General features: G+C 54.1%; 1 protein-coding gene across 3 annotated transcripts; it reads left to right on the top strand.

Moving 5' to 3' along the window:
• Positions 1 to 332: 332 nt before the first annotated feature.
• PI16 (peptidase inhibitor 16) lies at positions 333 to 10,638 on the top strand. 3 transcript variants are annotated; one of them, XM_032253593.1, is made up of 7 exons: positions 333 to 829; positions 5,289 to 5,510; positions 7,552 to 7,661; positions 7,980 to 8,068; positions 8,718 to 8,816; positions 9,642 to 9,775; positions 10,200 to 10,638. In XM_032253593.1, exons 1-6 carry the CDS (start codon positions 659 to 661, stop codon positions 9,755 to 9,757), a joined length of 807 nt encoding a protein of 268 aa, XP_032109484.1. In that variant the 5' UTR covers positions 333 to 658; the 3' UTR covers positions 9,758 to 9,775; positions 10,200 to 10,638. The 3 variants fall into 3 exon arrangements, with proteins under 3 accessions (XP_032109484.1, XP_032109482.1, XP_032109483.1); XM_032253591.1 differs by having other exon boundaries at positions 336 to 829; positions 8,718 to 9,425; positions 9,636 to 9,775; XM_032253592.1 differs by having other exon boundaries at positions 336 to 829; positions 8,718 to 9,425.
• Positions 10,639 to 12,413: the final 1,775 nt, after the last annotated feature.

The following is a 12,413-nucleotide window of genomic DNA, read 5'->3' on the forward strand; positions in this document are numbered from 1 at the left end:
ATAGGTGGGTTGTCTACTGTTACTGAGGGCCTACTATGTGCCAGATACCATACTAGGTGCTTTATGTACATTATATGTCATTTAATCTTCTGTCCAGGCCTTTGAGGTGGGTACTATTGTCACTGATTCACCTGAGAGAGCTGCCAAAACACAGATAGCAAGGGGCAGAACCAGGATTCTGATTTGGGTTGGCTTAGCCTTTTATCAATACATCTGGTCTTCCTCTGTCCTTTCAAAAGCCTATAGCTTCCTCATCTTGCCCACACCTCTAAGGGTAGGGTCTGTGTGGTTTCCTTTCTCTTATCTGTCCTCAACACCAAGTGGGTGTGACCTGGGGACAACCAGTCACAGCTCTGCAGAGATTACTGTGATTTGTCTCCTGAAGCATCTGTCCACAACTTAGGAACTCACACAGCTTTTGGCCTGAGCCCCCGTTACCGAGAGAAGGGAGGTTTTTGCCAAGGACTCCAAGGGGAGTGCACTCGATGCTGGTCGGGACCCAAGGCACCCAGCCCTCTCTGAGACATTGTGTGAGTCGGGCTGGGCCTCAGACACGGCCCCCACTGCCCCACCCCAGCCAGGGTGGTGCTTGAGTGGGAAGGACTTTAAATCCAGCTGCCAGACCCCTGGACGGGAGAAGGAGAGACGGCTGGCCACCATGCACAGCTCTTGCAGTTTCCTGATGCTTCTGCTGCCGCCGCTGCTACTGCTGGTGGCCACCGTGGGCCCCACTGGAGGCCTCACAGATGAGGAGAAGCATTTGATGGTGGAGCTGCACAACCTCTACCGGGCCCAGACATCCCCGCCTGCATCGGACATGCTGCACATGGTAAGCATGGCCAGGCCCTGGCCGGCTGGGATGGAAGGGGCGCTGGGCAGGGTCTGTCTCTAGGCCCTCTTACCCTGCTCCTCATGCCGAAGCTATTCCAGAATTCCTCTCTTTCCTCTGGTCAGTGACAGAGTCTCCGAGTCCCTGACATTATATTACACGACTTTTAATGGCAAAAAACACAATGACTTTTGCACCCACTTAATAAAATTCGCAGTCCCTATAAGCAGGCTCATAATACGGATGAGGAAAGTGAGGCTCAAAGGGACTTGTTGGGGTCACACAGCTGGTAGAACCAGACCCGAAGCCCTGGATTCCCATTCCAGTGACCTTCCCCAGCACGTCCTCAAATGCATGTGACCTCAGTGGGGGAACCCGGGAACTTCTTAACACCTTTGTGAAAATGGCCTTTCACATGCCTGCCAAGGAGAGGACAAGAGGAAGCAGGGCAGCAGGATGGGTGTGGGCACCTGTGGTAGGAGGCGGGTGCTAAGGAGGTGGGTGACAGTGGGATCCACAAGCAAAGAGGGCTCTGGATCACACAGCTCAAATTCTCAGTCACCTACAAGACCTGTGATTCGAGGCAAGTCCTGTGACCTTGCCGATCCTGTGTCTCACCTATAAAAAGAGGTCGGAATGAGAGCTACGTATATACCAGCATGGACTGAATCTCACAGATTGAATGGGTGAGGAAGGGTCTCTTTACATGAAGTTTGAAAACATGTAAAAATACTATTTATGTCCTGGTGAAACATGCAGATGTAGTAAACATACATGTACACGCACACAGGAGACAGAAGCTAGATCTAGGGCTGGTTACTTCTGTCAGGAAGAGCTATTTATTGCAGGGTGGAGGCGGGATGTCTACATGCAGGATTAGAGGAGATAAAGCGAGAAATTCACCCGCCTCCTGCCCTCCCTGAGGGCTGAACTAGCCTGTCCCCTCTAGCCACCTTCGGGTGGCCGGGGAGGTTGCTGAGCAGTGTTCAGGGCCCCCCAGAGCTGGTGCCTGAGAGCAGAGATGCACCTTGGGGAACACATCAGTGAGCCTGGGGCCCCAAACCTAAGTTCTAACCTCAGCTCCATGTGATCTGGCTGAAGTAACTCTGGGTGGACCCCTTCCCTTCAAAGGCCTGTTTCCAGATGGAAACATGGGGCTGGCGATCCCTGCCCCGAGCATCACAGGATGACCTGTGAGAAAGATCTAGGAAGAGCTCTGCACACACACCCAGCACTGCTGCTCACAGCTGTGCCAGCCTGGGCATCAAGGAAAGGTGAACAACAAACCAGAAGTTGGGGCTGCGGCTCTGCCAGCAGCTCCCTGATTGAGGCCTGTGACACATCATTGGGCCTCAGTTTCCCCACCTGTAGATCCCTGAGGCCCTATAGTTCTTGGTGGCTGAGACTGGGGGCCACACAGGCTGGGAGCTGCTTCTCAGACAGAGGTGCACCTTGGAGTGGGGCAGCATTCTGGGAGGCAGCTGGGATATTGAGGGGATATGCTGCTGCCTAATGGGGAGTGATATGAGGAGATGAGGCTGGGGCTGGGATGCCAGGAAATACTCAGGACAAGACTCAGATTCAGCCTCAGTAGCGGTGAATGCAGGGACTCTGGAGCCAAATGGCCTGGGTTCAAATCTTAGCTTTGTTACTCATTAGCTTTGTGACCTTGGCCAAGGTAAACTCTGCCTCACTCTCCTCATCTGTAAAACGGAGATGATAACGGTGGAATAATTCCCTTGTAGCTCTGGTGGTTGTAGGGTCAAATGAGTGAATATGTGTAAAGCACTCAGAAGAATGCCTGGCACACAGTAAGTGCTCAATAGGTATCTGATTAATACTAAAGAGGGAATAGATCCAGGGTGAGGCAGGTGAGGGTTATCATGAACTCTTCTCTCTCTTAGCCTCCAGATCTAATCAGCACCAGTTTTGCCCCCCTGAAGGCTCAATTTTCCTTGAAATCTAACCCTTCCCTCTAGCCCCTTCTCTCTTTGGTACAACTCTGGTTCAGGGTTCTTTCATTCTGCACCCAAGGACTCCTAGGATAGCCCCTACCTGTTCCCCAGTCTCTGGCCTTCTGCTGTCAGAATGAATAATCCAACACGTGGGCCTGACACTGCTCAAAATTCTTCAGTGGCTCCCGTGGCTCCCTACTGCCTCAGGATAAAGCTCCAGCTCCTAACTGAGAAGACTGTGTGTTCTGGCCGCTGCCTACCTCTCCATCCTCCATTCCTACTCTCCCTTTATTCTTCTGTAACCTGAACAGCTTGCCTTTTCCCAGCCAAAGTGTTTCCCAGCTTCATGCTTTTGCTGATGTGTACCTTCTGATTAGGGCGCCTCTCCCTTCCAGTTGGCTAATGCCTCATGTTTTAACACTTAGCTTAGTGTCTCCCTCTCCACCCTTGGCTGGGCTAGATGGCCCTCTTTGGTGCCCCTGGAGTACTTGTTGCACGTCTGTCATTTACCATGTGGTGGCCTTATTGACTGTTTTTTTTTTTTTTTTTTTTTTTTTGAGATGGAGTTTTGCTCTTATCGGCGAGGCTGGAGTGCAATGGAAGTGATCTTGGCTCACTGCAACCTCTGCCGCCCAGGTTCAAGTAATTCTCCTGCTTCAGCCTCCCAAATGGCTGGGATTACAGGCGCCCGCCACCATGCCCAGCTAATTGTTATATTTTTAGTAGAGACAGGGTTTCACGATGTTAGCCAGGCTGGTCTCGAACTACTGATGTCAGGTGATTCACCTGCCTTGGCCTCCCAGGGATTCTGGGCGTGAGCCACTGTGCCTGGCCCTAGTTGACTTTTATGTCAGTGGAAACTTGGGCTTCTTGGTTCCTGCTGTTGTCCCAGTGCTGACACAGTGCCTAGGACTGTTGAATGAATGAATGAATGGATGGGCTTGCTTGTGGATGGTGACCATGTGGCCAGTGTGGGTGGGTGCTGAGAGTCTTATAACTCCACAGGGGGCTCTGGATGACTGACTGAGAATCCTTAAGACCAAAGCAATGATGCTAATGGTGGGGCTCCAGGTGTCCAGTCAGAATGGGGATGACAGCCACGCTCTGTATGGGGAGACTGCTTTAAGCAGGGCCTTGTCTCAGTCATCAAGTTGACAAGTATCTGTTGAGTACCTACCATGTGCCAGCACTGCGCCAGACACTGGGGATCCATCACCGCCCTATCCTGATGGCACTTACAGTCCAGGCTGGCGCCTCGAAGGTCATCTCAGACACTGTGACTCTGGTCCCCAGCGCCCTGCCCCTTTCCCACTCCCAATCTCCCACTGTTGCTAGAGTTGAGAGAATTTCAGGGACCAGTGATTCGGAACAAAAGTGTCCAGAGAGGGAAAGAGACTCACCCAAGGTCACAGCTGTGGAGCTATCTCAGCCGGATGCACCCATCCCCACACCAGGTAGCGGCTCTTGAAAGCCTTAAGTGGGTGCAGAGTGGGTGTGGCCACACAGCCACCTCCCCTCAGGGTCACCCAAGCTCTTGGCACTTTATGGGATGTCTGGCTCCCACAACTGGCTGGAACCCCAGAGGGTGGAGCAAGAGCAGCGGCCAGGCCATGGATTTCCAGGAGAAGCCAAGGACAGCATTTAATGGGATCCAGGCTTCCCTCCTCAGTCCTTTGGGTTGGATGCCTTGTTAATCCCTCTTCCCACCCACACTCGGTCTGTTCTTCTAGCCAGGGACACAATTTCAAAGGCCCCAAACCTAAAATGCCCTCTCCCACCATCTCACTTGAGGTCCCCACTGGAGAACACTGCCACTGGGGTCTGAGAGTGGGTTACCAAGGCTCTGAAAATAGGCCCCTTGGTGACAGGCTTGTGACATTCAGTATCACATAGAGACACTTATTTTCTTGGAGAAAGGGGGTTGCTGTTGACAAGGGTTGGGAGCAATTAGGAATAGCACTGGGGAGGGAGCCTGCAGAGGAAAAGACATGGGGGCTGGGCTGTCCCAAGGGGAGAGTGGGGGCTTAGAGGGAGAGGAGGGTGCCAGCCCTCAAGTCAGGTTCATGGTTGAGGGGGAGGGAAATGGGCTGAATAAACAACCCAGCCCCTCAACACCAATCTCACCTGTGCTCTTCAGAGAAGTTCAAGGAGGCCTGGGACGTAGGCAGGGGCAGGGATGGCCACCTTTTTCACATGGGGCTTTTAATAATAACACTGTCACCAACCCCACCTCATCCACTCTTCTCAGCCTCTGAGGGTGCAGAAAGGTTAGGCCGTTCCTGTAGTCACACAGCTGGTGAATGGTCCAGCTCTGCCCCCTGGGGTGGCATCCTCCACCTCCCCACAGAAGCCCACTCCGAGCAGAGACCTGTTCCAGGCCATGCCCAAGAGTCGCCTCGCTAAGGATGGGCCAGAAGGATTTCCCCACGACTCCCTCGACCTTTTGTTTGGTCCCCACGGCATCTGTGGGCATCCTCACCTCCCTTCTCCCGCCTGCCCTGCAGAGATGGGACGAGGAGCTGGCCGCCTTCGCCAAGGCCTACGCACGGCAGTGCGTATGGGGACACAACAAGGAGCGCGGGCGGCGCGGCGAGAACCTGTTCGCCATCACCGACGAGGGCATGGACGTGCCGCTGGCCATGGAGGAGTGGTACCACGAGCGCGAGCACTACAACCTCAGCGCCGCCACCTGCAGCCCAGGCCAGATGTGCGGCCACTACACGCAGGTGAGGGCCCAGCGGGCGGGGCGGGGCCTCGCGGCGTGGGGTGGGGCCATGTACTCCCTGGGTGGGGCCACCTCTGCCTTCCCTGCTCCGGAGCGTCCTCACTGCAGGAGGCGGGCCTCACTCCAACCTCCTTAGACACTGCAAATCTTGTCTTTTCACTGCAACTAATACGCTGTCTAGGCCTCTGAGGGAGTCGGCTTCTCCACAATCTTTTGAAAACCTCGGCCGCCAGGCCAGGCGCAGTAGCTCATGCTTGTAATCCCAGCAATTTTGGAGGCTGAGCTGGGAGGATCGCATGAGGTCGGGAGTTGGAGACCAACCTGCGCAACACGGCGAGATCCCCGTCCCTACAAAAATTACAAAAAACCTAGCCGGGTGCAATGGCTCGCGCCAGCTACACTGGAGGCTGAGGTGGGAGGATCACTTCAGCTCTGGAGGTTGAGGCATGATCGTGCCACTGCACTCCAGCCTGGGCGACAGAGGGAGACCCTGTCTCAAAAAAAAAAAAAAGGGGGGGAGGTGGGGGCAGTGGGGCATGTTAGGCGTCACAGAGCTAGTTTCATGGATCGTGCTTATTGTCCTAGGCGATATTGTACCGGGCTCCAAGCAGTCCTACTCCCCTTTCCCCAGACTGTACAGGGCTATTTACCCCAGCAGTAGATGGTCCCTAAATTTCACTCTATGGCTCTTTTGTCATTTATCATGGTGTCTAATTTGCTGCTTCTCATCTGCCAGGGACTAATCAAGCAAAAATAGACAATTTTGTTTAGTTTTTCTTTTGCATTTAACCATTAAGCATAACAATGAAGAGCAAATTGTGGCGGAATGAAGGCTTCTGGAGATTTCTGATAGAATTTCCTGCTTCCCGGTCACACTTTCACACTTTGCTTCCTGTCTGGGTTCTCCCTGCATTTTGATAGTTTGGGCTTGCAGATAAGATGTGTGTGTGTGTGTGTGTGTGTGTGTGTGTGTCTGTGTGTGTGTGTCTGTGTGTGTATGTGTATTAACATTAGTGTTACTGAATTCTTTTTTCTCCTCCCAGTGATTATGTGTCATACAAACAATAACATGACAATTAAAAGAAACCAACCGTCTTCCCACCCACATCCACCAATTCCATTTCTCAGTGCCTCTTTTTCACGGTATTTTTAGTCTTCATCTTTAGGAAGGAGATCCCAGCAGCACCCACCCAGGTCAGGAAGTTGTGAGGGCCCAGCACTCTCCCTGCTCCTTTCCCTCTGGATTCTGCCACCCCTCCCTCTTCCTCCACACCCACACACTTGCTTCTGCAGGGATTGTTGTCAGGGCAGGGAGTGAGTCAGGCCAGCTCCACCCTAGCTTTCTCTGGGGCTGAGGGTGCATGCACTCTGGGGTCGTTTCTGCCCAGAAGGTGTTCAGCACCGGGAGAGTTTTCCCTGATTTCAGCAGAGATTCCTGGGCAGATTGGGCCTAGAACCAGCAAGGGAAGGCTGCTGGTCTTACCCTATGGCAGCACACAAAAGTTGTTGGGCTTTTTGTTTGATAAAGACAGAAGTCCTTCTAGCAGCCAAGACACCCACGCTGAGAAACAGCCAGAACAGGTCCTGCTCAACTGTGATTTGGGGGAAGTTCCACTTACAAAATGGCTCCCCCTCCTCCCCACCTTGGACTTTTCTTGTTGCTGAGATCTAAAATTCTACCATTTGAGATTCTTTCCTTTGGCCATAACCTTCATTTAAAATGCAAGGGCTTCTAGGAAGAGCCCACAGGAAAAATTCATGAGGGTATATCACAGCCCCGGAGCTGAGGGAAGGATTTGAGTGGAAAAGAGGCCTGGTGGTGTGTGGGGTTGGCAGAGGAGAGTAGACTGTTAGGGACAAAGTCCCCTATCCCTCCCCTTGGTCAGAGTTTTGTCCTGAACCTTCATGGCCTTGGGGACATGGATGTCACAGGCTACAGGGTGGCTCTTCTCCCCGTCCCTATAAGGCAGATGTAGTGGGATGCCAGGAAGGCACCATGCCACCTCGCATGGGGCTGAACTGCTACGTTTGCCCTCCTTCAGGTGGTTTGGGCCAAGACAGAGAGGATCGGCTGCGGTTCCCACTTCTGTGAGAAGCTCCAGGGTGTCGAGGAGACTAACATCCAATTACTGGTGTGCAACTATGAGCCCCCGTGAGTGCTGCGGGAGCCCTGGAGATGGAGAGCGGGGAAGGAAGGGGCAGAGCCAAGGGGAGGGCAGAGTTGGCCACAGCCTGAAGGAGCGGGAGGAGAGGGTTCAGTCTGGAGCTATACGTCCAAGGAGCTGTGAAGGCTCCGATGGGCGTCTGCTCTCATTGGCCAAGGGCCACGAGGAGCCCAAGGTCGCCCAGCAAGTCAGTGGCTGGCAGTCAGGAGACCCAAGGGCACTTCCAGACTAGGTGTGTGCATAGGAGCTGGGGAGAGGGTTGGGAGGGGATCGACCCATCCCCGCAGCATCCTCCTGACCTGTAGGGGGAACGTGAAGGGGAAACGGCCCTACCAGGAGGGAACTCCGTGCTCCCAGTGTCCCTCTGGCTACCGCTGCAAGAACTCCCTCTGTGGTGAGTCCACGGGTGGATATAGACAGGGGCAGGGGGTGTGGAAGGGATGCGATGCAGACTGGATGGTCTAAGAGCCTCCCTGGACTGAGCGGTGAGTGCGCAGGTGAGGGGCCGGGCGGGATGCAAACGCCAGGGGCCTCTGGCGGCTCCCTTAGCCCTCCCGGAGCAGCCACTTCGGCGCCCTGTCGTTCCAAGTGACCGGATTCCAACGCTTCAAACGGAAGATGTTAGAAAGTCTGGAGGCTTCCGGGGGCCCGGGCGAGGTGGGAGTGGCCACACGTTAGGGTCTCGAGGCGTGGGCGGGGCCAGGACGGTGGGCGTGGTCAGAGAGCTTCAAACGGGCGGGGCCAGCCTGGGGGGGGAGGGGGGGGGGGGGGCGGTCTGTGAGGGGCCAGGATCCTGCTGGAGAAGTCCCCTGAAAAAGGGCACGTGCGGGTGCAGGGAGACTTGGACCAGGAGGTGGATGGAGGAGCAACTGTGTCAATCACCAGAAGTAACGTTTATTTTCAGTAAGGGACATATCCGCCGGAGAGGTGTGTGTGTGTTGTGTCCTGGTAGGACATTTGGTCGCCTCACTTGGGTTGCGGTGGGGTGAGAGATGTGGGGTCCCGCATGCAGCACTCATGCCAATTCTCGTCTGTCTTATCAGAACCCATCGGAAGCCCGGAAGATGATCAGGATTTGCCTTCCCTGGTAACTGAGGCCCCATCCTCCCTGGCAACTGAAGCCTCAGACTCTAGGAAAATGGGTACTTCTTCTTCCCTAGCAACGGGGATTCCGGCTTTCTTGGTAACAGAGATCTCGGGCTCCCTGGCAACCAAGGCTCTGCCTGCTGTGGAAACCCAGGCCCCAACTTCCTTAGCAACGAAAGACCCTCCCTCCATGGCAACAGAGGCTCCACCTCCTGTAACAACTGAGGTCCCTTCCATTTTGGCAGCTCACAGCCTGCCCTCTTTGGATGAGGTGCCAGTTACCTTCCCCACATCGACCCATGTTCCTATCCCAAAATCAGCAGACAAAGTGACAGACAAAACAAAAGTGCCCTCCAAGAGCCCAGAGAACTCTCTGGACCCCAAGATGTTCCTGACAGGGACAAGGGAGCTCGTGCCCCATGCCCAGGAGGAGGCTGAGGCTGAGGCTGAGGCTGAGGCTGAAGGTGAGACTGAGGCTGAGTTGCCTCCTTCCAGTGAGGTCTTGGCCTCAGTTTTTCCAGCCCAGGACAAGCCAGGTGAGCTGCAGGCCACACTGGACCACATGGGGCACACCTCCTCCAAGTCCCTGCCCAATTTCCCCAATACCTCTGCCACCACTAATGCCACGGGTGGGCGTACCCTGGCCCTGCAGTCATTCTTGCCAGGTAAGGCCCGTAGCATGTCCTACTTCCTCCCTGGCTCTGGAATGTCAGCATCCTGCCCCAGCTTAGGTGGTTTGAGCATGGTGGGGCATGCGCCCTCTAAGTAGGAGCTTCCTCCCTGGCTGCTGCCCGCCCCCAACTTGCATGGTGGCGTGGGCGGAATGTCAGGCACAGCCATCTCTAGGCTGAGGCAAAGCCTCTCTCTTCCCTCAGGTGCAGAGGTCCCTGACAAACCTGGCATCGTGTCAGGGCTGAACTCGTGCCCTGGTCATGTGTGGGGCCCTCTCCTGGGACTACTGCTTCTCCCTCCCCTGGTGTTGGCTGGAATCTTCTGAAGGGGATACCACTGAAAGGCAAGGCCTGGTGCAGGGGGCCCTAGCCTCATGCCCACCTGGATTATCTTTCTCCAAGTGAGAGGTCACAGCTTCCTGGGCAGGTCATGCTCTGTGGCCCAGCAGTCCCCCTTGACCCCAAATTCTGGCCAGATTCCAGGCCAGCACCCTTGTCCTCCTGGGAGGTGTCTACAGGGCCAGCCTCTGGCACTGCTCCAGGAGTGCCTCGGCTCTGGGTAGGCCCATCCCTCAGCCAGCTGCAGACTGTTCTGGGCAGTATTAACATGTGCCCACTCTCAGGTTGTCCTGTGGCCATCAGCTTTCTCTCCCAGACAGAGGATCTCGGGCTTCCCAGGAACTCCTGGGACCCTCCCAGTCCCCTGGCCTCTTCCTTGAACCATCTGAGTCCAGGACTGTTCCCCAGAAGTGCCTCTTGCCTTCTTAGGGTGAAGAGGTCAGCTGTCCTCCTGTCATCTTCCCCACCCTGTCCTCAGCCCCTAAACAAGATGCGTCTTTGTTAAGGTCCTCTGGAAGGGAAAGGCTACGGGGCACATGCCTCATCACACCATCCTGGAGGCCCAAGGCCTGGCTGGCTGCAAGCTCCAGGTTGCCTGATGACTGCACACCAGGCCCAGACCTCTCCTGCCCCTCCCACCTGAGTTCTGGGGGTGGGAGTATTTGGGGGAGCTCACTGCCTGCCTGGCCTGGGGCTGTCTGCCCACACAGTATGCTTTCCCTGAGTGCCTGCACAGCTGGGGATGGGGATTGCAAGTGGCAGATGAAGGACAAGCCCCACTGGAGTGGGGTTCTGCGGGGGAGGGAAGCAGGGACAAGGGAAAGAAAGCAACCCCTGACTCCCCAATAAAAGCCTGTCCAACCTGTGACAGCTGTTCCTTCTCTTTCACATCCCCCTCCTCTAAAACACTCCATTTAGTGTCTCCTCTTTGGGATGCACCCTTCCTTCCTTCCCATAACTCTCCATTCCCCCTAATCACAGGTGGCCGGCAGGAAGGGGAAGAGACAAAGGAAGGCCAAGGGCACTGGGCTGCCTCTCCCAGCTTCAGGAGTCACCAGCCGGGCCTAGGCAGATTTGGAGCCCAGGATCAAAGCATGGCACGCGGCCTCTTCATGGGAGCGCTGCTGCCCAGGCCTGTCTGGGGCCAAGGTCAGAAATGCATGTCAGGCAAGGCTCTGCCAGCTCCAGGTGCTTGGAATAGTCCTAAGAAAGGGACCTGGAGTCCCAAACCCTCCCCAGGGGAGCACAGCAGGACTGTCCAGAGGTGCTGGGGACCAGAAAAGCACATGTATGTTGGGGTAGCAGTGGTGGGTGACTGAGGGTGGCTTGGGTGGTCGGAAGGGGCAGAGCAACAGTCTCCAGGCCAATGTTGGAGGGTGCCCAGTTAAACAGGACACCACCCAAGTCAGGCCAGGGCTGGGAGCCGACCTGTAACCAAGGAGGGCATGTCCTTCTTTTACTTTCTTTTTTTGAGATGAAGTTTCATTCTTTTGCCCAGGCTGGAGTGAACTGGTGTGATCACCGCAAACTCCGCCCCTGGGGTTCAAGCGATTGTCCTGCCTCAGCCTCCCGAGAAGCTGGGATTGTAGGTCCCCGTCACCACGCCCGAGTACTTTTTGTATTTTTAGTAGAGACAGGGTTTGGCCAATAGCTGAACTCCTGACCTCAGGTGATCCACCTGCCTCAGCCTCCCAAAGTGCTAGGCTCATAGGCATGTGCCACTGTGCCCGGCCTACTTTCTTTATATGTGTTTTTTCTAGCTCTCTTCAGATATAACATAACACTCACCCATTTAAAGTATGCAACTCAATGATTTTTACTATATTCACAAGGTTGTGTAACCATCACAATTTTAGAACATTTTCACCCCAACAAGAAACCCCATACTCATTACCAGTCACTCCCTATTTCCCTCCAACCTCTCCAGCCTCAGTCAACCACCAATCTATTTTCTATCTACATGGATTTGTCTCTTCTAACAGCCCCCATAAATTTTTGACATGTATGTTGTGGTCTTTTGTGACTGCTTCTTCCACTTAGCATATAAATATATATAATTTTAGACAGGGTCTTGCTTTGACACCCAGGGTTACAGCTCATTGCAGTCTCCAACTCCTGGGCTCAAGCGATTCTCCCACCTCAGCCTCCTGAGCAGCTGGGACTACAGGTACATGCCACCATGTCCAGCCAATTTTTTACATTTTTTGTAGAGACAGGATCTCACTATGTTGCCCAGACTGGTCTTGAACTCCTGGCTTCAAGCAATCCTCCCAAAGGACTGAGATTATGGGTGTGAGTCACTGCCCTCGGCCAACATATTTTCAAGGTTCATCTGTGTCATAGCACGAATCAGAACTTCATTCATTTTTATTGCCAATATTCCATTCTATGGAATATTTGTTACATTCTATAGAACATTTCCATTTTATTTGTCATTGGACATTCAGGCTGTTTCCACTCCTGAGCTACTATGAATAATGCTACCGTAAACATTCATGTACCAGTTTTTATGTGAACCTAAGTTTCCAATTATCTTGGGTAAATACCCAATATATATATACCCAAAATATATAAGGAGGTCCCCAAAAGCCTGTCAGAGGCCCCTTCAGCTTTGCCCATCAGATGGTTTCCCAGGAGGGGAGG

The sequence above is a fragment of the Sapajus apella genome, unplaced genomic scaffold, assembly GCF_009761245.1.
Source record: "Sapajus apella isolate SASKATOON/1434 unplaced genomic scaffold, GSC_monkey_1.0 scaffold83, whole genome shotgun sequence".
NCBI lineage: Eukaryota > Metazoa > Chordata > Mammalia > Primates > Cebidae > Sapajus > Sapajus apella.